A 24,145-nucleotide genomic window follows, 5' to 3' on the forward strand; every position below is an offset into this window, starting at 1 on the left:
ATAGAGCCAAAAGCCCAAAAGCATAAAGAAAGAAAGAAGAGGTAAAGTTTTTACTTTTTAGGTTGATCATTTTCATCAATCATTGTTGCTTGAGAGTTGAGATATTAGTCTCTGCGGACCACGATTAAAATAATGCAAATTACAGAGTTCAGACAAATGAGCCGAGCTTCTAGAGAGCACAATAATTTAAATTTAAAGATGATCATTTAATCATTTGTAAATTCTTTCTCACTATCACAATTAAATTTTATCTGCACTAGAATTTAAAATTTTCTTCCGCCGTGAGACCAATTATCATTACATAATACATATATAACAAATGTATTACTTGCGGCCAACCATATATCTTTCGTATAAATTACGATATCTTTGATTGTTGAAAACATTAATTTGAAGAAGAAAGTTCTTTATTAGATAAAATATTAAATACAGATTGAATAGTTCAGCTTTGAACAATTTTTTTTCTAAATGCAAACCCCGTTATTTATTGCTTGAAAGGAATAGATTTGGTAAATGAATTCACTATGTTAAGTTTCTCGTGTCTATAAACCTCGCGTAGACTCTCGACTTACGTGTTGTGCTATTTGTTTCACAAGCACGCCCTAATAGTTATATTTGTCAAATTGAATTATATCTCGGTAATCTTTTCATCATAAAGAATAAACTCATTAATTTTCTTATAAAAAAAAGGCATAAATCAATTAGATAAAGAAAATAGAAAATAACACTCTGCTCTTTTGCAATATATCTATATGCCACTTTCTTTACCTCTATTTATAAACTATACACTCTCTTTTACAAGATTCAAATAATATACACTTTAGTCTATTTGACCAAAATATTTTTCAATAATCNTTTTCTAACAAGTTATTTTTTATATTATGTTATAAAATATTAAAATAAATAAAATTTATTAACAAAAATAATATATTATTATTATAATTATAATTTAACTTCATTCAACCAAATAATTATCGCTATTATATAATATAATGATTATTGTACGGTATATTGGTCAAATAGACTAAAATTATATTATATTAATTTTGCATGAAAAAAATGTTCATTTTATAAAAAAAAGACATTATTATTTAGATATTTCGCAAAGAAAAAGAGTGCCATTAAAAAGAAAAGTTTTAAAATCCACTTTTTTTGTTTGTCAACTTTCTTAACTAGTGCCTAAAAATTATACAGGAGCACTTTTAAGAAAATATAATAAAAATCTTCAAGTAATTAGGAAGATTTAAATGAAAACCTAGTCATTGATTGATGGCTTACTTAGCCACTTTTGTTACGCTTAGGTGAAATGAAAGTATGGCAGTATATAATTAATGCACGTTTTAAGGAAGTCAATGGATAGTAGCAAATTAAAACTGTAAAAGTGAAGACTCAAGACAAACTTGTTCTCAAATTTTGATAAAAATTAAAATACATATACAGAGTGATAACCAGAAAAAGAAAACGAAAAAGAGAGAGACAAAAAAAAAAAAAAGAAAGAAAAAAGAAGAGAAGAAGAATTTTCATCAATTTAATGCATGAGATTTAAATAGAACAAAATTTACAAATACTATTCTACACGAGAAGAAACAACCAATGATGACTAATTTAAATTCGTTACTATATATGTCAAAGTCTTTATGACGTTTGTGTGATGATGTCAAGCCATTACAACTTAGATATGCATTGTCAACTAAATAATATTTTATCTAAAGTAGATTTCACGAATTTCCATTTATTAAAAATGTGGATAAAGGTTCAGGTTATCTATAAAATTACTTACATATAATTAATATCGCTTCAACTAGTTTCATAATTTGTATAGGTATGATAAGATTGAATATAGTTTAGAGCTCAATTTAGAATTTGACTTTATATTTTGTTTGCAAAACTCATTCCTAAATTGTTGTTTTAGAGCTAATTTTACAAAACTCTTACAACTAACCGTGGAAGAAAAAGCAGCGAAAGAGACTCACATATACAATAAAACCGGATTTATAAAACTACTTTAGATAATGTTAAAAAACAATATCTAAAATTATCTTATATAATATAATATTCATAATTTTATATACATAATATTAGTAATTATATATTTATTATATTTAAAATTATATAATTATTCTAATGATAATCAATAAATATTATTCTTCAAATATGTTTAAACTCCTTTATATTTAATTTTGAACTATTTGATGACATACTCATAGCTTGGCATGCTTCTTAATCCTCTATGGCATATATCACGTGATATAAATTATTTAATCATTCAAATTATTTTTCAACAATTTTATTATAAATAATTTAAAATTTGATTCTCTTTTACACAATCTAATTATGTAAGTTAAATATTTGTTTTTTTGGTATATATAACTCATACTTTTCTTTTGCTTCTTTTCTTTTTTGATGCGGATAAAACTCATACATTAATTATATTACAAATATCCAAATCTCTTAGCAGATTACTTTTATGTCGCCTTTTTTTTAAACCCTAAGTGGATGCTAAACAATGCACGTATCTATCGCTTCTGTTTGACATAATATTTGAGAAAATTGGGTCTAAAGGCCAAATTGTGGAATTGTGATGTTTCTGAATAAATTATGAGAGTATGGTGTTTTAAAATGAGTAAAATGAAATCCGACAGCTATGTATCCAAAATTGGTATCTTTGTAAAGAAATAGTCTATGATCTCCGCGGACACTTTATTTGTAATATCCGGTGTTTATATTCTGAAATTGCTATTTTTATGAATAGTATTTGGACCAAGAAAAAAAGGTTCCACATGACCAATATTTCTATCCAAAATTTCATAAATATTTCTTTAAAAGAAAAAAGTATACTTATGTACGTATCAGCTGATATATGCATACTGTTTTTGCAACCAAACGATAGTTAATCATACACGTATGAGGAAATCTGACTCTAATAATATAGCAAGATTGTTGGGTCAATGTCATCACTTCCAACTCAATTTTAAGATAGTACTTGATAGAAAAACAGAAATAAAAAAAATTAAAATTAAAAGATAGATATCGAAATAAATCTCAATATTTTGTTTAGTGCAAAATGGGAAATAGAAATTGGAACAAGAATAAAACTCTAATTTAATTTACACAAAAATTAAAATTAGAATTAATTAATTAAAATAAGAGTATTTTAGGTATAAAATATTATTAAAGTTTCAATTTTTATCTCTAAAAATTTTAGTCAAAGATACTGAAATACTGGAATTTTGGCGACAGAGACAGAAATTTTAGTACCAATCTCTGAACTAACAAACATGATATTAAGTCTCAATCTTTTAGTCTCTATCTCAATATCTCAAAATAAACGCTACCTTAGATATTAAGTCGATAGATCTCTCATCTTATACATTTCTTATTTTTTTTTATGTGAAACTAATTTTATGCACTCCTCGCACTTAAAATATTAACAATTAAAACTATTTTCTCTAAACATTTTAATTTTTTTCCGAAGAGTTAAACCTCAAATACATTTCATCAAAGCCTCAAATTAGTCAATAAATTGTTAATTAATTAACTTAAGACGATTACTAAGTTGTTTTTCAATTATTCATATTAATTCGTTAAGTATTTTCAGTTAACCATATGCTAACATGGCATGTTGATATATGGGAGGATCCTGTCCAATTAAAAAAATTGTCATGTATAAGAATATAATTTCACCACGTATAATGATGTTGACACTTGACATGGTGATTAATGGCGTATATGGTATATGGTATATCGCTACACAATTTGTCCATATGTTATATACATGTTATCGTTATAAATGAAATTAGAGTATTCATAGAATGTTTTAATATTTTTTTAATATATAAGTTAAGCTATATTGCTATTATCTTTCATGAATAATTTGTTGTATGATAAATATTTTAAAATAGTTTTTCTTTTATGTAAAGATAATTTTATGAATAAAGTATTATTTTAATCTGTAGCGTTTGGATTAAATTTTAAATTGGTTCTTAACATTTTAAATGTCTTATTTTTGTTTTAAAAAGTTTTAAACGAGTTTAATATTGTTCTATATTAAATTTAACATGAATAATTAATAAAGTGAGTGTTGTAGATGTTACAATTTTATCAGTTATGTTATATCATTTTGTACAAATTAAAAAAATATAACCAAAATTTTTTTTAACACTTTTTTTTCTTGAACTGTTTTTTGTACGTTAGAATATAATTAGAATCAATTAGGATCAATTAGTATTATTTAGTATATCAGAATATTTATTATAGGAGATTACGTCCTTATTATTACGATTCTCTTAGTACCTATAAATACCCTTTTATATTGTATCATTCCAAATAACTTGAATAGATAACTTGAATATACTCAATAATATACAAATTCTTTATCCAGTTTAGTCTTTTCTTTCTAACATGATATCAGAGCCATGGTATCCTCTTTGAAGAGAATATGTTGTTTTCCTTGCGATGAAATCATCGTAGTTTTTGTATTTTTTTCTATGTCATTCTTCTTTTCCTTTTGTCACTCCTTTGATACTTTCTCACCTCACCGACTAGCCTATTCTCTCCGTCTTGTGTCTTTTCGAGTCGAATGATCAAATACCAATGTCATCCGCTGCTTATCTATTCTCATGAAGAAATCATATAGTTTTCGTTTTCTCTCGTGGCAGTTCTATCTGCGTTCTTTCGTGGCAGTTCTGTCTACGTTCTTTCGTGGCAGTTTCGTTTGGGTTCTCTCGTGGCAGTTTCGTCTGCGTCTTCTGCGTTCTCTTGTGACAGTTCCGTGTTTTCCTTGTGGCAGTTCCTTCTGCGCTTCCTTCAGACAAATGGCAGTTACATTTGTGCTTCCTTCCGACAAGCGGCAATCCTGTCTGTGCTTCCTTCCGACAAGCGGCAGTTCCATCTGCGCTTCCTTCCGACAGCGGCAGTTTCGTCTGCGCTTTCTTATCCGGCAGTTCTGTCTGTATCCGTTCTATTAGTTTATGCATTTTTTTTCGTTGTATTAATTTTTAAATAAGTTTCAAACTCAAGTTGTCACTTGAGTTTGAGGGGATGTTAGAATATAATTAGAATCAATTAGGATCAATTAGTATTATTTAGTATATCAGAATATTTATTATAGGAGATTACGCCCTTATTATTACGATTCTCTTAGTACCTATAAATACCCTTTTATATTGTATCATTCCAAATAACTTGAATAGAAAACTTGAATACACTCAATAATATACTGATTCTTTCTCCAATTTAGTCTTTCCTTTCTAACGTGTACAAAATTCCAAATTCTAATAATCAATTATCAACGCTTCAAAATTAAAGAAAAAATTTTTACACAGGTAATTATTGGTAGATCGATTTTACTTATAAATTGAAATCAAATATTATTGGCTCTTCAATATACAAATTATTTGTGTCGAATTTAAAGGTGGACTAATATTAAATTCGAATCTAAATATAACATTTAAAATGTTAGATATCAAATTAAGATTTAGTTTAGACATTGAAAAATAAAATAATACTTTATCCTAATTATTTTTTTAAAAAAAAGTTCAACACTAGACTTTATCCTAATTTTATTTAAGTTATGTGTGAAAATATAAAAGAAAAATCAGTACACTAAAAATTATTGAGATTTTGAATTTATGATAAAAGAAAAGAAAATTTTGGCCCAAAAAACGAATTTGTTTCTTCTCTTTTAATTTCACATACTAAAATCATATTCTAAATTTTGAATTTATTGACACGTGACACAGAACGCCACATACAGACTGTTTTAGAACATATGATACTAATACCATCATTTATGTTAACAGATCACATATTACTAACCCACAGATAACACATTGAAACTAATTACTTTATTACACGTGAAACTAATTATCCACGCTAGCATGCCATTAACACAAACCAATTTAAAAATCAAATAAAAATTTAAGAACCACTTTAAAACTCATATCTTCTAAAATTTGAAATTTGAAATAAAACTTTGCTAAACAAAAGCCAAAAGAAGAATAAAGGAGATTATAACCGTTATAAGTAGACTCTTAATTGATCAAAAGCTGATTGGCACAACGCACATATGAAAATGATGAACAAATGCCAGAGTTTGACTTCTTTCTTTAGATGAATTAAGGCACCGTATGAAGCGTGCCAATAATGCTCTTTACTTTATTTTTGACGTGTTTAATGTTCCATTAATGATTTAACACAGATACGTCATACCAAAAACAAATGGAGTAATTATAAATGGATTAATGGCTTTCTTTTCCTTATTAAGAATATACAAGTATAAAGGTATTCGTAATCACGTTACCATCAATATAACGAGATAAGTTTCATTATCACATGTCTCAATTAAAGTTTTATCGCTTGTAATTATTATAAGATATTGCGTCAGATTTTAATAAAGTCTGACATAAATAATTATTATTATATATTATTGTGGTTATATAATTAATTGAGTTTTAAGTATAAAAAAAGAATAACAAACAATTTTAGATTGATGTAAAATATTTTAGAAATGATCTAAGACACAAGTCTTAATATAATGGTTATTTTTTAAAATTACGGGGATGCAAAATTATTTAACAATATAGCATTTACTTAAATTGATTAACATTATTGAAATAAATACCAAATTATTACCTAAAAAATTTTGGCGTTAATAAAATGGTTGTTAATCTTTGTTGTTAATAAAATAATTTTTAAAAAATTTTAAAATTTGACAAAAATGACCAACCATAAATTAAATTATTTGAAGTTAAAGTTTATAGGTGACGTGTCAGTTCACAATTATCATAATTACAAAAATTATCCACTTTTAATTTTTATAATTTTAAAAACACAATTTCAATTTTCTAAAACCTTAATTTTTTTTCTCTTCTTTCCTAAGCATCCACATACGCCCTACTCTGATTTTGAATATCGAAAAGATTTCATCATAAAAAATCGAAAAAAATTTTTGTCTGAATTTTTTTATATATTGAGTAATGGTAACCATTTCATCAAGGCATCATGTAGAGGTAACATAATCACTTAAGAGACATCAATAGAAATGCAAGAATTTCTAATGGTTTATAAGAACTGAAATGAGATAGTACCTCTTTTTGAAGCCTCTTGTTGTCTTTGAAGGCAAAAACTCTTTTCCTGATGAGATTATGATAAAGATGATCGATAAAATTATTGCAAATGTTGGTAGCCCTGAAACTCAAAAATATATCATACTTGTATAGCCGTCTGTTCTTGTTAAAATCCGTTGGCTGATGAGTAGAACCGAAACTAAATCTTACAGCTTTAAATCCATGGGGGGAAGAAGAGGTGGTGGAGAAGGAGGAAGAAGAGGAGGAGTAGTTGTAGCTGATGAATCTTACAGACAATAGAGTAAAGGCTTAAATTTGAGTCTCCAAACCCTCGCCTTCTCGCTTGGATCTTTTGATCCTATTCTTTACTATTCTATTTGAAGATTGCAAATGTTGTTAGCTCTAGAGAAAAGAGATCAGAGTATAAAAGAAGAATGATCGAAATTGAAACACACACTAGTTGATTCATAGTGAAGGGAAGGAAGAAAACCGATGGAGAAAAAGATAGAGATGAATCTAAAGGGATTGCGGGAAAGAGAATCAGAACAAGTGACAAAGGAAAAGGAAAAGGAAAAGGAAAATTGCTGGAAATGTGCAGTGAAAAAATTAGGAAAAAAGGAAGAAGAGAGAAAAAAGGGATTAAGGTTTTTAGAAAATTAAAATTGGGGTATTTTTAAAATTATAAAAATTAAAAGTGGATATCTTTTGTAATTATGATAATTGTTAATTGATACATCACCCATAAATCTTAACTCTAGGTAACTCAATTGACGGCCGGTTACTTTAATCAAATTTTAAAATCTTTTAGAGATCATTTTATCAATAACAAAAATCAGATACCATTTTATCATGGCTCAATTTTTTGGTTATGGAAGCTATGAATGTGTTGTACTTGGTTATGGATTTTAGAGGTGCTAGACAAATTTGTGGGACAGCTTTTGCTCAGCTTTGGTGTGAAGAAATCGGACCATCTGATTTTTCTGGGGAAAAATTTTGTAAACAAATCGGAGAGTCCGTTTTCCATAGAAGGAAGTTTTGAATTTTGATGGAAGCTAATCGGATCGTCCGTTTTGTATATGTAGTAATTTTTTTAATTTTCGGAAAATAAAATCGGACGGACTGATTTGATTATTATATATTATTTTTGAATGAGTTTAAACAAGTCCCTGGGTCCGATTTATATATATAGTAAAGTATCGTTTTTATCCCCAACGTTTGGGTAAGTCCTATTTATGTTCCTAATATTTAAATCGTCCTATTTGTATCTATAACGTTTATAAAAGTGATTCAATGTTTATCCTAATACCAATTATACTAACAAATCAGATTATATTTTTCAATTATTCTCACTTGGATGTATTCATTCTCAATTAGGTCTCACTTTGATGTGTTAGATTTTAATATTATACCCACTATTTGTGTTTATATTCAATTATGTCCCTAGAAAAGTGAATTATGTAAATGTTGTAGGAATTAGTTTCAACTTTTGATGAGCTATTTTTCGAAGTGGATCATCGATTCTATTCTAGACATTTGTATTCTAACTTTAAGAATAGATTTTTAAAACTCAAACTAAAGCATTCATGATGTGTAATTGACGGCAAGATAACACTGAATCACTTTTACAAATGTTAGGGATACAAATAGAACGATTTAAACGTTAGAGACACAAATAAAATTTACTCCAAACGTTAGGAACAAAAACGATACTTTACTATATATAAAACGATACTTTACTATATTTAATTATAATTTCTAAAATTATTAAAAAAAATTCTAAACAAGTCATTTTTAATACTAATCTATTATATTGGGAAAAATTCTAAACAAGAATTAATTACATTTAAAGACACATATTTCTAACTATTATTTAAACATTTATTCCTAAATTTCTAAAATTAATTATAACAGTTAACTAATTAATTATAATTTCTAAAATTATTACAAAAAATTCTAAACAAATCATTTTTAATACTAATCTATTATATTTGAAAAAATTATAAACAAGAATTAATTACATTTAAACACACATATTTCTAACTATTATTTAAACATATATTTCTAAATTTCTAAAATTAATTATAACAGTTAACTAATTAATTATAATTTCTAAAATTATTACAAAAAGTTTTAAACAGGTCATTTTGAATACTAATCTATTATATTGGAAAAAATTCTAAACAAAAATTAATTACATTTAAATACACATATTTTTAACTATTATTTAAACATATATCCATAAATTTCTAAAATTAATTATAACAGTTAACTACTTAATTATAATTTCTAATATTATTACAAAAAATTCTAAAAAAGATATTTTTTTATTACTAATCTATTATATTACAAAAAATTTTAAACAAGAATTAACTACATTTACACTTTGTTTAAACATATATTTCTAAATTTCTATCAATAAAAATAATAATTAAGCCACGTATATCTTCTTCCGTTCAACTTCTAACAACAATAATTATAATTAAATTTCTAAAAATAATAATTATAATTCTGAAATATAAAAAAATTAACAAATAAACTTACATAATTAGAATGGCTGAGATATTTTACAATGTGAAATTCAGGACAATTACCATTTCTAGACTTTTGCTTCTTTGACATTTTAATTTTTTTTAGTGAAGTAGATGAAGCAGACATCATTTAAGGAGGAAGAAGAAGAAAGAATGAATGATGAGTGGGAATGAAGGAGAAAGTGACTCGAAGGGTGGGTGTACATGCAACGAAGGGGGTGTGTTGGGTTAAAGGGGCACCATTTGTGAGGAGCAACACGCATGCGACACATGACTGGAGAGGAACAACTCAAACCATCCGTTTTGTCATGAGAAACTCGGACCGTCCGATTAGTCAGGAAGAACTCGCACTGTCCGATTACTGATCAGTTGACACTACATGCCAGTTAAGCATGCCTGCTCTCCATATCGGAATTCTACCACATTCTAATCTCCATAACAAAAGTAAAAAATATTTTATTAGCGTCAAAATCTTTTCAATACTAATTTAGTATTTACCTCTAATATTATTTTATGTAACTCATATAACATATAACAATAGAGTTGAGTCCCACTGAAACCAGTATTAATTCAAATTTTTTATATAATACTATTGGTAATTTTGTGTGAAAATAATACATATTTCAAACTATTTTATTTTCATTTTTTAAATAATGTTATTATTTTTAGTTAGTGAGGTATTTCTTGAAACCGCAAATAAATTCACAAATTTTAATTAAAATTTCTAAAAATATATTTAAATTCCTTTTATAGTTATTTTTTATTATTTTATTATTATTTAAAATGTGGATCCTACTTTTATTAATCTTTTTTTCATTTTATTAAAAGAAAAATCTGTAAATTTATAGGAAAAATTTGTAAATTTACATTTTCACCATATAATTCACCTTGTATAAATACATTTTATACCGTTAGTACATTAAAATTGAACTCTATAAAATTATTGTGGAAAAATTGAAAAGGAAAAAAAACTGTGGGAAAAAAACCCAGAGAGAGATTCGAGATTCAACCAAGGAATAATTGCATTGTATAATTGTATGCCTACAAATTAAAGCAAGAAATCTGCCCATCAAAGGCAAACATGTCATTAGTTAACCATCATAATTACCGTATCGCACGGTATAGAAAGTCAAACATCAAGTGGGCATATGTTATTTTTACAAATATCATCAAGAGTTACCCAATAGGGTCATTACTGATAGCTATAAAATTAAATTCTAATATAAAACTCCAGTTAAAAATTGTGGAATTTTAAAACTTACATCAAAGCCTAAAATGCTTAAAATTTAAAAATAGCTCTTTTTTGACGAATCTTAGAAAACCACAGGAATGTCTTCGATGAGAACATTTGCTTGATTAGTATAAGTTCTCGATAATAGCTATAACTTTGTCAATATATCATATACGTACAAAAATGTACTAACATTGTCATAATGGGGTAACTTACTTCCCTAAATTTCCCCAAGTATATGCTGTGATTATTGACTTTAAGCATGATAATTAAGTAATGTAATGTGTTTTTGTCCAAAATAATTACTCTAGCATTCTGATCCTTGATATTTTAAATAAAATTGGTCTAAGCGACCTTTTCCAAAAATTTAGTAGCGAATCTGTATTTTTCTTTCATTTATTTAAAATATCGATATTTGATGTTTATTGAGCTTTGACAATTTTAACTCTAGTAGTCTAGTCATCTAACCAAAAAGTATTCTAACTTAATTATTAGTTTTGTTCGATAAAAGAAACTCGAAAGAGATAAATCTTACCTTTTCACTAATTGTATATGATTTAAAGAGAATGATCTCCCATTTCTAATTATATTTTTTTTGGGTAAAAATATGAATCATAAGAATCCTTGATTGGCAATTTTCATTTTGAACATGTTAGTCTTATATATATATTTTTAAAGAATTTCAGATAATTTAGTCATTCTACCAAATATGAATTATGTTTTAGAAAAATAAAAGATTAATTTATAATCTTAAAAAAAATTAAAAACTAATTTATTTAGTATTTCTAAGACCAAATTGTCTAATATTCTAACAAGTCAACACATATACATAGTGACTAATATTTTATGTGTATGTAGTATTTTTGAAAAATATTACAAACTAATTTGGTGTATTACTTATGAAAATATATACTTGAAAAATTAATCAAAGCTTTAATGACTAAGATTACTATTGGTAATTTTAAAAAAAAAATTTCGATTATGCTATGTGTACACTAAAATCAACCATTAGTATAAAATATATGTTGGAATACAAATACACATTGAAAATAAATTAAACTATACGTATATTTATACATAAATATATTTATGCTTGATTTTAGTGAATGATTGAATAGCATTTTTGATTTTTTACTTTAAATACATAACAAATATATTAACAGCTTAAATTTTATATACTTTTTATAGAAGCTTTAGTAATCTTAACATATATATCCTTAGTTAATTCCTAATAAGTAATTAGAATACAAAAGTTACCGTAATGTAGTTTGGCAGTTACCTTATTAAATATCTTAATCAAGTGGTGGAAATTTGATCCTAAGTTTATAAATGGAGAGCATTTAGATTCAAATTTCAGACAATGAAGAGAAAAGATTTGTCATTGCTATGGATTATGAATACTTTGAAGGGAAAAATCAAGAAAGAAAAAGAGAAACTAACAAGAATATTGTGACACAATAATAAAGATGCATTATGACCTCAAAGAAAATCTAAATTATAGATATAAAATATATTTTGAAGAAAATAAGTTTGGCTAATCCCTTGTACATGTTGTATTTTTATGTGGATGAATCTGTTCCATTATACTGTAGCATGCATCCTTCCTTATCTAGCTAAGCCTTGGTATCAAAACTGTTCGGCCATCCTTTTCCGTAAGCTAAGCTAAGTAAAAGTTTGACCCCTCTCTCTTGTGTCTCTGCCCCGTTCTCACGCTAAATTAAATTTAATACAGATTCTACACACTTATTAGCCCCAACCAACTCTCTCTCTATTTTGTGTGAAATAGACAACGCAACCCTTCCCAATTCTCCATCAGATCTCTCTTTTCACTTCATATAATACAACACAACACACACCCATACACACGCTAATGCTACTGCTACTACCACTACCCAATTTAATCACAACCACCACCACCAACATAAACCACAACCGCAACCACTTCATAACTTGCAAAACGGCGTCGTAACACAACAAGCATCGCAAAAGACACACAGAAAATAAAAAAAAAATGAGGTGTAAGAAACACTTACCTGACCTTAGCAGTACCATCGGCGTCTGTGCCACATGTCTCCGTGAACGCCTCATAGCTATACTCGCTGCGCAGGCCCAGGCCCAGGCCCAAGCCCACACTCAGGTTCAACTCACTCGAAACGCCTCCCGCGCCTCCGACGAACGTTCCAGAAACAACGACCCTAACCCGCCGCCTTTAGTCTTCCCTCGCTCCGTATCTCCCTACGTTTCTCGTCGGAAATCCGATTACGCCGCCGCGTGGAACTCCTCCGATGACGCCCGCGACCGGCTCTTTTACAGCACGCCTCAGCTTGGCCCAACCTACGCCGGGAATTCCGAGTTCGAAGGCGGAGCGAGGCCGTCCAAGAAGCGATTGAGCAAGTTCTGGAAATTCTCGAATCTTTTCAGGACCAGATCGGAGAAGTATCGTACGGATCCGTCGTTCGAGAAACCGTCGCCGTCGGCGTCTCCTTCGTGGTTCTCTACGTTCTTTCCTTCTCGCCGGAAAAATCAGGATCGGACTGGAACAGCAGAGAATTCAGCTCACGCAGCGGGAACACGGCGGCGGTACCACCATCGAGTGACGGATCGTGGAATGTCGCCGGTAAGAAAGGACGATTTCGGTGACGAATGCGATCGGTCTCCGTCGGGAAGCGGATACGCTTCAGAGTCGTCTCCTCAGTGGCGAAGGACGCCGTTGTCGACGGCGACACCTGCGCGACGCTCGCGGCTAGGGCATGCGAAGAGTATTTCAGGTTCAGGCATGGCTATTTGCTTGAGTCCGTTGGTTCGTGCGAGTCCGAACAGGAGGTGGAACCACAAAGGATTGCCTCCGGAGATGGCGGCGGCTGTCGAGGTTAGGGCGGCGGCGGCGAAGCCGCACCTCTCCGCCGCAGCGTCGTTTTGCGCTAACCGGTCCAGGAAGCTTGCGGATTTTGGAAGAGTTAACCACAACCGTTGATTCTGTTGACATTTCATCTGGTACGGTCATCTCTTTTTTCTTTAAAAGAAAAATTCTTTTCGTTTGTGCAAATTCTAATTTTCTTTTCAAAAAAAAAGAAAATAGAAGAAAATTGAAACACATTTTTTTTTTTGTTATAAATGTTCTTTGTACACAATTGTTCACTGCGATGAACAGAAAGTAATTTTCTCTTGTCCTTTTATATAGGTAAAAAAATGAGTGATGTAATTTTGAAATTGCATATAGTGTCCTCTGTATATTACAGTGTTATTACTTTGTTAACTCAGTTTGTTCTTGCTTAATTGCTTACATTGTTAGATTAATGTATGCTTAATATGACTACGAGTCTAGTGATAATTAATTCATAATTCTTACTATTTGATTCTTTTTGGCACAAACAATGCTTGTTGGATTACGAATAAATAACATTTTCAAGGTGTATTTATTCACCTTCTTGGTTGGTAGCATTTAACTGGAGATTTCAATCCATGTATTGAAGGAGTTTGAAAATCGTTTACTGAATTTGAACTGAAATCACGAGGTTCAATTGAAGATAATTATTATTGTTTTTTATTATTTAAACAAGTTTAATTTAAGTATAAATATCCAGATTAGTTTATTTTTAGTGATAATTTGAAATAGAATAATGATTAAGAGTTTGAAGTCATTATCCGAATTATTCTCTTAAAGCTTAAATGGATAAAAATTCAAATGTATATTTAATTTTTGAAAATATCAAAACAATAATAAAAATGTATTTTTTTATTAGAATAAAAATAATTAAAAGAATAATTTAAAACGTGACAAATAAATTACAAATTATAATGTTATCTAGTTAAGAAGTAGTCAAACAAGTTTATTTATGTAACCTACTAGTATTAAACTATTAGGAAGGGTTTTGAGCCGTTTCTTCTTGTTTTTCGATTCTGGTATTGTATGAAATCATATATTTAATTTTTTTGCTTTTTAACGCACTGGAATTTATTTAAGAGTTTAGTTTTTAGCTAATATGTGTCTTAACATGTGCCTAAAGACATATGATAAGCTTACTAGTAATAGAAAATTTAAATATTTTTATTTAATAAAGACAAAACAAATATATAAAAAATTTGAATTTTTTATATTTTTAATGAAAACAAGAAAAAAATTTTATAGTCATGTTGAAAAAAGTATCAAGTGTCAATACTTTTAGTAAAACAAAATGGAGAGTTGACTAATCTTAACTGAAGTGTACAACAAATACAAAGAAATAGAGATTTTACTTAATTCAAGTATTTTTAGTATTAGTATGTGTTTGGGACATCTGAGAACTGGAATTAATTTAATTTATAGAGCAATTATCTTGTTTGGATTTTTTAAAAAATGATAACTGAATTAATTTTGAAATTTAATGGATTTATTTTATATCCCTTTGTATTTAACCTTTCATTTTTTTTTAAAGATTTACATTGATTTTGGAGTTAAACCATTAGAAAAAACTACTTTATCCTCTAAATATCAGTGTAAAGAAGGGGACGAAATGTAAAATAATTAATCAATTTTAAAATCAATTCAATTTAGTTACATTCAATACAAATCAAATCATTTTAGGAATATTTTTATTCCAAGAGAAATTGATTGGTAATGGCAACTGTTTTAGATTGGTAATAAAAGTGCACTCTTCCCTCTTCATAATATGTGCTAAACTGGATTAAGTTTGAAGAAGAGCATGTGCTTATCAAATCAAAATAAAAAACCAAAAAGTAATAGAGTGCTTATGAGACAATGAATGAATCATGAATGGAAGTACATTTTTTGTTTATAAACTAAGAATCAAGTACAAAATGTTAAACTTAAGGCTATTAATTAATTCATTTACCTTAATTATAATTTGAAAATAAATGTTTGTAGCTTAACAATTAGCTGGGTACTAGTGAGTGGGTGATCATTAAAACGAGTGTGAATGGAAGACATATGAAGTTTGGAGAAAAGGGAGATAGTGGTGAAGGTTGAGAAGCATAATGAAATGAAATGAATGGTGCTACCCACTCTAAAGGGTTATAATAGGAGTTGAAGTGGTGGGGTCAAAATGAGTTGAATTTGAAATAAATGTTGAGTGAGTTTTCGTGGTGATGAATTGGAACACACAAAAGTGTGAGATTGTATTACAACCTTTAAAAGTGTTGGTAATGCTCTCATGTTATGGGGTCCGCAACATTTAAGCACTTCTTGCCTTCTCTACTTAATTCCCTTGCTGTCCCCATTTAAATGTTGCTATACAGTAGAGTATACCATACACTATTCTATTCAATAGTGTGTGATGGATCATGGTGGCCCTAGTAAATATCATTCATTTTGGTGGATATATATACTTTTAGATTCTGTTAACATTTTTATTTTTATTTTTTATAATATCATTTTTCACATGTTTTTTTTTTTATGTGTTTGTATGAATTTGTAAAAAAAATGATATTAATAAAATAGAAATAACATTTTTGTTTTTGTTTGTTTTATACGTAACAAATACATTAAAAATTTAAATTTTATGTTTTTAATAAAAATTTCTGAGTCTATAAATTTAACATGTGTTTTTAGGGTATATATTTGTTAAAACCTTTTTTTAAAAACACTTACTAAAGAGTCAAAAGTGATATATTTTACACAAAAAGAAAAGTTAAAATTTTAAGTTTTTATTGCATACATATATTAAATTCTTAAAACGAACTCCCCCATTTTGAAATGAATGCCCTAACAATACGTGGTTAAATTTACAAAAGTAAGAAATTGTATTAATATAATAAACTAGAAATTTCAAGTTCTAATACAATAAATAAATGCAAAAAAAATCTTTTAATAATCTTAACAAGTATGTTAAATAGCTCGTTAACAAGATTCTCAATGATATTCTTATACCATACATTAGCAAAAATCACTATATTGATTTTCAGTTGCATGCGTAAAACATAATTATTTGATTATATTAGTCTATCATTTTTACATTTGACAAATGATTTATACAGTGTGTAGTTATATGATTTATGTTGTTAAAAATGCAAAATGTCAAGTCATAATGTCTTATATTGATGGAAGTTGAGAAATCAACCCTATCTTGTGGACAAAAGTTTAGCCAAGTTAGAGAAAGAGCAATTATGAGGATGGGTTGGGAAAACTCTCAAAGACTCCAACCTCTGAGAATTTTTTAGAAGATCACATATCACATCACTTATTTAAACAGCTACCTTACTATTTATTTGGCTTATTATAAAAAAAATTAGCATATTTTTTAATGTGTCCATTTATAAGGATTGTTTTAATTTATAATGATTCAAATGGTGGATTTGACGGAATCCAATTTATTATTATTAAGGATTAAGGATAGGATTTTGTTATCGTATACCAGAATAAAAAAGTCTCCATGCATCCAACGAAATTTGAAGGAGGGTAATTTTTCTTAGGAATACATTTCAAAAATATAATCAATGCAACTTTTTCCTTTTCCCGTTAGGCTGTCACTCTTTTTTTTAAAGCTTTGACTCAATATAGTTTTATGCCGGTTTCATATATCAAGTGATAGTTCAGAATTTGTTTTTTAAAATTTCAAAGGACAACCCTTGCTTTAAATAAACATCTATCTTCATAAATGACCTATATTAGTTAATGGGCAATTAATGAGATTAACCAATGTCTTTTACCTTTGTTCTGGAAAACCCAAGTCTTTAATACACAGTACACCTTCTTTTCTGAGTGGTTCAAAAGAACAATGCCTACTTCAACCGTCTAATAATCACTTTGTTGAACCCATTTCAAACAATCTGACATTACTAGTGTTATTTTGCTGATAATATTGTTCCATTAAAACTTTTGATTTGTTAGGACTTAGTAGGACTTAGAAGGGAAGTTTTTCAACCAAAAAAGGATTCAAGATCTAAGAAAATTATTTCATGTATACAACTTCAATGATCTCACTAGTTGGATGGCAAGTTTAGAGCCTTAGAACTATCTTGTGTTTATCAAGTGATCATTCAGTTATCCTTTTAAGCAAATATTAAGAGTTTGAATCCTACTTTGTATATACAGCAATCTATTGAATAGCTAGACTCTTGAATGAAGTTCTGATCTATGGCAGATTAATCTTTGACCTGTCGAACTCAAGAATATCTTGGGAAAAAACAAAACCATTGAAACTAATATTACGCTAAGAAGAGCTTTGCAGCCAAAGAAGGGTTCAGAATCTGTTTTTTTTTTTTTTTTTCCATTCAAACTCCCTCAATTTTCTCACAAGTTACATAGCAAGTCATTAAAGTGTTATATCTTTTAAAATATTTTTCTCATAGTTATATTAATAAAGATCAACCAGCTATCCAATTGGTTGATCTTTACTGACCAAATGAATCCCTGAAACTATAGCAGTTCATCAGAATTGCTATGATTAAAAACAAATTGGTACTATATATGATAACTAAGAAGGAGGAAAAAAAAATAGGCAACAACATAAAATTATTCTTATGACAAAAGTCTAGTTCCAAGCATTCCAAAACATAACAGGCCAACAACACCCAAATTTAAAGGAAAGCAAAACTTTGGAATATTATCTGATCATTAAAGATGAACATAAGAAATTCTGTTTCATTCGAGTATTTCCAACAAAACCACCAAATTTAAATTTCAATTGATCACAAAAGCCATCCAAAAAGGAGTACTTTAAATTAAATCAATGAGGCACAAAATATAACCTTTACATTTATTAGGAGCCAAATGAAGTATAGATCAAAATCTATAATGATCAAGAACCATAACTATACTAACTCCGGCTATAAAGACCTAAAGCAACCATAAGCTACACTGAATGATTCAAAACCAAAACTAAAAGGGTCATTTAATTGCATCTCTTTGGTTATGCTTCCTAATTAATTAGTCTCAACATAAAGAATCATTGCGTGATTTCGGTTCAACAGCTTGTCTTTTTCTTGCTTTTGTATCATCAAGATAATTCTGATAGATATAAGAGGCAAAACCCCACAGAGCTAAAAGCAATGAAATTATCTTCACCCCATTCATGCTATCATGAAAAACTACAAGAGAAGCAATAGGGGTTACCGCCAAAGAGACAGTACTAATAACATTCGAGTATAGCGACGACACCAAGAAGATAAGGCCAACAACACCAACAGAACAAACCTGCCAGGCTACTGCGGTCCAAACCAAAGTCATCACATACGCGACATGTCCCTTCCCAAAAGTCTCCATTTCTCCGTGCAAAGTAAGCCATTCCCCACTTGCAAATAGGCCTACAGTGGAAGCACAAGTGGCAACAAGTGAAGTATAGATTTGCATCTCCAAAACAACGGAAAATGTTTCCCTTTTAAGGACCTTTTCGAATGTCCGTTGCATGAGGGAGAGCAAAAGAGAGTAAACCGCGGAAGCTCCAAGGGTAAGGAGGAAGCCAAGAATGTATTTTCTCTTGGAAGCACCCGACGGTTCTGATTTGTCTTCGTTAACAGCAAGAAGCGCAGAAGATAATGATAAAACCACCACAGAGTTTATAATCAAAGCAGTGAACTTTTGGGAATTGATAAAGTATGAGAAAACTGCATTGAAGGCTAATTGGGATGCACAAATTAGTGAATAGGTAGATGCGGAGAGGTATAGGAGCCCAACTGAATACATCATGTTATCGGCAGCGATTACTATCCCGAGAACAAAATATATTGAGGCAATGATTTTGATGGAAGGAGGAGCTGAAGAAGTTGAAGTTTCAGGAGAAGAGGGAATTATGAAGAATGGAATATATAATATTGGGAAGGCAATAGTTTGGACTAGAGTAGCCATCCATTTACTGTTGCCACCCTGATCATAATAGAATCTTCCAAGTAGAACAGCAGCAGCTTGGCCAACAATAAGAAAGAATATGCTAAGTGCAACCAGGAACCACCATTGCCAACGCTGGTATTTAGTCAATGGTAATTTTGTGATCGTCCCATCTGTAATCATGGGTTCTTGGTTATCTGCAAAAGGATGCAACATCAAATTCAGTTTTTTCTTTTATTCTTGATTCCTATAAACTGAATCAATAGGTACATAAAACAACTACAATACTACTTATGCAAAGAGACTATCTATTACACCTAAACAACCTCTCTATCAGACTATCAGTACCTAGTAGTCCTCAATACATTACCATTTTCAATACACTAACATTGAAGAGTGAAGATATGAAAATTGAAAGCATTTATATTCAGTGCAATATATAAATACAGCATGAAGAGTTCCGTATTTGAATGTAACCATGACTGTTTAGATTGGATAAAAGAATATAATTGTAAAGTAAAATTTGGATAAACAATCAGCAACAAATTCAGAATTAATTATTTTAAATAGGTTATAGATTAAAGATCAGTTAAACTTTTAACTTGGTCTTCAAACATCAAACATTAATAATTGATTATATAATACCCAATTGAATGAATTGATCCTCAAATTATGATTTTTGTGTAGCATAGATATCAATTAGGTCACAAATTGGTCTAAAAGAACAATAAGTGGGACAACTTTGTTGTCAAGACTCAAGATATCAATATCATTGCAAAGAAAACAAGAACTATTGGCGGAGGCCCCAGCAGCAACTATAAAAAACAATGAAAGACAATAGATATTATAAAAAATAGAAAAATAGAAAAAAAAACTAAACTTTATTGTATATATTAATGAAGAACAAAATTTCAGACAGGAAAAGATATATATGTACCTGTCATGTTACCGAGAAGCAAAGGAAGGTTTACGGATTGATTCTATTAGCTCTCCAATTAAGGTAGAACAGGTTGTAACCAAAAAGAATAGAGAGAATAAAAGAGTAAAACTGAAAAGATAGGTTAGGGTTGAAGTATGAAAAGAAACAAGTGGAAGAAGGTTAGAATGGTGGTTGTGGCGGTGACAACAAAGGACGATGACACTTTTGTCGTGAGATTGAAATCGAATAGGATTCAAAATTTGTGGCAAGATATTTATGGTTATGAACTGAGTACAAATAATAATAAATAAAGATTACCAAACGAGCACAACGAATAAAAGGGAAAAGAGAAAAAAGACGTTAGAAGAAACATGCTGAAGAAGTAAAGATGGGTTATTTCACTTATTCTGAAAACTTGACCGAACCAATTGGTCAAAGCGGTTTAATCAAAAATCAAACTCTAGTTCGGGTCGACTGTTTAGCAAAATTTCCTTGTCTTTAAACCGGTGACGAACCACAAAACCGTTCGGAAACCGGTAAATCGAACCGAACCGGGGTTCTTGGATTACAGGTTTTTTTTAAAAGAAAATATGGAAGAGAGACGCAGATCTAGCACCGCCGGCAACAAAGCGAAGATACTGAGGCAGCGACACCGCAACTGAGCACCGGATGAGACGGTGAGGCCGAGGGTGGCACGAGAAAATAGATGCAGACATTCAGGAAGCACAACGAAAAAAGGAGAAAGGATAACGTGCACAATACAAATGGCGCGAGTATAGGGAGTGGTTGAGCAATACATGCGATGGTGATGGCGAATGTGTAGAACAACACAACAGTAAATCAAGGGAGAATATTAATGGTATGCGGCGCTAGTTTATCCTACCGCTATGCATGATATATATTATATTGTATTGTATTATATATTTAGGGTTAGTAGTTGCATTTGGACCAAGATTTTAGCCCAATAAACAATGAATATTTTTTCTTTCTTATTCATATGCCAAGGATTATTTTTTGTGGTCACTGAGCACTGGCATAAACTTTTGTTTCTTGTTAGAGAATTTCATGTCTAGCATCATTAGGAGCTACATCAAGTTTCAAAGTCAAATCAAAGTGTAATAGCAGAGGCTATTGCACTCTTATCACTATGGCTAAAAATTTAGTGTGTATTTGGATTAGAATTACAAACGAAAATCTGTATAAAATTGATTTTACAAATTTAATTTTGATAAAAAGTGAGTTAATTTTAAAGTGATTTATGTTTAGTAATTTTATATTAAAATAGATTATAATAAAATAAATATTATTTAGATTACATTATTTAAAATTATGTTTAGACAAAAATTACTAACAAAAATATAAATTTATATCATTTAAAATTATATTATTTTAACATTTTTTTATTATAATTTTTTTAGAAAAGAGTTTAAATTTATGTGTTAAAATTTAGTACTCTTTTAGTTATAATTTGTTAGTACTCTTCTTTAGTATTCTTTTTGTATTTAATTATATTTTCTAATAAAATTTATATTATAAAAATTAACAATAATAAATAAAATATATACTAATTTAAGAATATATAATAAAAAATATACAAAATCAAATAAAAATAAATAGAGTTCTATAAAAACAATACGTATTAATAAAAATAATTAAAAAAATTTATATGAACAATGAATACTAACAATTTTATTAAAAAATACAATAATATACCTAAGTGAACATAAAAAAATTCTAAACAAAAATATTCATACTATTAATAAGAAAAATAAATAAAAAAATTGATAAAAATTAAAACTTAACAAAAAGTACTAATAATAATATTAAAAAAATATTTGTTTGTAAAGCATAACCATAAAAAATTCAAGAATTTTGATTATTGTTGTTGGTATCTTTTATTGTAAATGAGATTGAATAACAAAATTGGTAGGATGCTAATTAATTTTTAAATTTATCAAATAAACACAAAAATTACAATTTGTTGTTTTTGGTGAACAGGAGTTTAAACTCAGAATCATATTAAAAAATTAGCCAAACAAAAATTACGGCGTTAAAAAAGATAAAACGTATTTCTTGTACTTCCAACATATTTATCAAAAATACTCTTAATGTTTTAAAAAGACTATTATAAAATCAGATAACTTATTCTTGTTCATGCAGTCAAATCTAAAGAAAAAAATGAAAAAAATTGATGCAATTCTCAAAAGATATTTTTATGCTTTTGAATAATTTGCAAGATACAGGATTTACCTGGATGCTAAGAGAGGGAAACAGACTAGTTCATGAGATGACAGCCAGGACATCGATAAGAAGCTTAGAAAATCAATGGAGATTGAAACCAATGGAGATTTAACCCCCAACGACCGAAAATTATGAAAAATGAAGCCAGAGTAAGAGCATGTTGAGCGAGCTATAAACCTCCCATACCAATACAGACTTGTTGTGCTACTCCTTGCCAAGTTAGAGGGGTAGCCTGTGAAACCAAAAGAAGGATTTAATGTTACAAACAATAAAAGGCAAGATACAAAGTAGTGAAAACCCATCAATTGGATCACCTGAGAAGTTCAAACCATCATTACCAAAAAAATTTTCTTCATCAGCAACTAATTTTTCTGCAGCAATCTTTGCTTTTGGAGAGAAACCCGATGCGGAAGTGGCTTCGATAGGGGATGAAAGTGACTGTCTCGTCCTTGCTTTGTTTTCATCATCACCGAGCAGCAAGGACCAATGGAAGGTATAGGAGCCTTGTAGAAGATCGGCCAAGCAGCTTAGGTGGTGGTGGAGCGCGGAAGGGACGCCGGATTGCAGTCAGCGGTGGTGACACACTAACAAGGAGAGAAGCAGAGTGACGTCTCCGCAATGAAGAGTGCAGATTCTGGTCTCTTGCGCAAGGTGAAGAGAGTGACGGCGACCTTCGATGCTGAACAGGAAGCGCTTATCTTCTCCATCGCCCACTACTGGTTGTGGTATGGAAGAAATCATTGGGGCCTCTTCGTACGAACAATCATGATAGACTAGGTGTTGTTACGGCGACAGGAGGACGGCGACGTCGTGCCGGTGAGAAAAGCGAGGACGATTGGGTGCTGTTAGGAGGACTGATTTGCCAAGGGGAGCAGCTGCAAGGTAGGCTCCTTTCAGTCTCGCGCGCAACGGAAGAGGGAAAGGAAGGTTTGAAATCCGGGTCGGGTTGGGAATAGAGTTTCTGTTTCGAATCTGGGCCAGGTTGGTGGCCCGGGTCCCTGACAAAACAAAAATCTCATGTTTAGAGAATCTTATATTCTTCTTAGCAATTTGACCATTTTGAAGCAAAAAACAAAATGAGTTTTTTTGTTATATTCTTTTTTTTTTACCAAAAATTATACCTATCTCTAAAATTTTAGGATTAGAGTTAATATTTTGGTAATTAGGTTAAGTAGTAGACTCAATAAATTAAAATTATTTTTTTAGTTATAAAATCTTTTTTTGTTAATTATTTTTTATATGACAAATTTATACTTATTTTAAGATAATAATGTAAAACATTTAATTTAAATTAAATATATATTAAAAATTAAAAGATACAGAATATACTTGTCTTTAAATAAAGAAAAAAATAAACTAAGATACAATTAAGCTAATAATATTTTATAACAATTATTT

The 24,145-nt window shown here is 29.4% G+C and overlaps 2 protein-coding genes across 2 annotated transcripts; one reads left to right on the plus strand and one right to left on the minus strand.

The window, feature by feature from the left end:
* The first annotated feature begins 12,452 nt into the window (after positions 1-12,452).
* LOC107486097 (uncharacterized) lies at positions 12,453-13,902 on the plus strand. The gene has a single exon (XM_016106646.3). It carries the CDS (start codon positions 12,838-12,840, stop codon positions 13,798-13,800), a length of 963 nt encoding a protein of 320 aa, XP_015962132.1. The 5' UTR covers positions 12,453-12,837; the 3' UTR covers positions 13,801-13,902.
* A 4,514-nt stretch (positions 13,903-18,416) lies between these two features.
* On the minus strand, positions 18,417-21,365 carry LOC107486096 (probable purine permease 11). The gene is made up of 2 exons (XM_016106645.3): positions 20,525-21,365; positions 18,417-19,784 (listed from the first exon to the last, which is right to left on the minus strand). The coding sequence occupies exons 1-2, from the start codon at positions 20,529-20,531 to the stop codon at positions 18,697-18,699; spliced, it is 1,095 nt and encodes a 364-aa protein (XP_015962131.1). The 5' UTR covers positions 20,532-21,365; the 3' UTR covers positions 18,417-18,696.
* Between the last annotated feature and the right edge of the window lie 2,780 nt (positions 21,366-24,145).

The sequence above is a fragment of the Arachis duranensis genome, chromosome 4, assembly GCF_000817695.3.
Source record: "Arachis duranensis cultivar V14167 chromosome 4, aradu.V14167.gnm2.J7QH, whole genome shotgun sequence".
In the NCBI taxonomy this organism is placed as follows: domain Eukaryota; kingdom Viridiplantae; phylum Streptophyta; class Magnoliopsida; order Fabales; family Fabaceae; genus Arachis; species Arachis duranensis.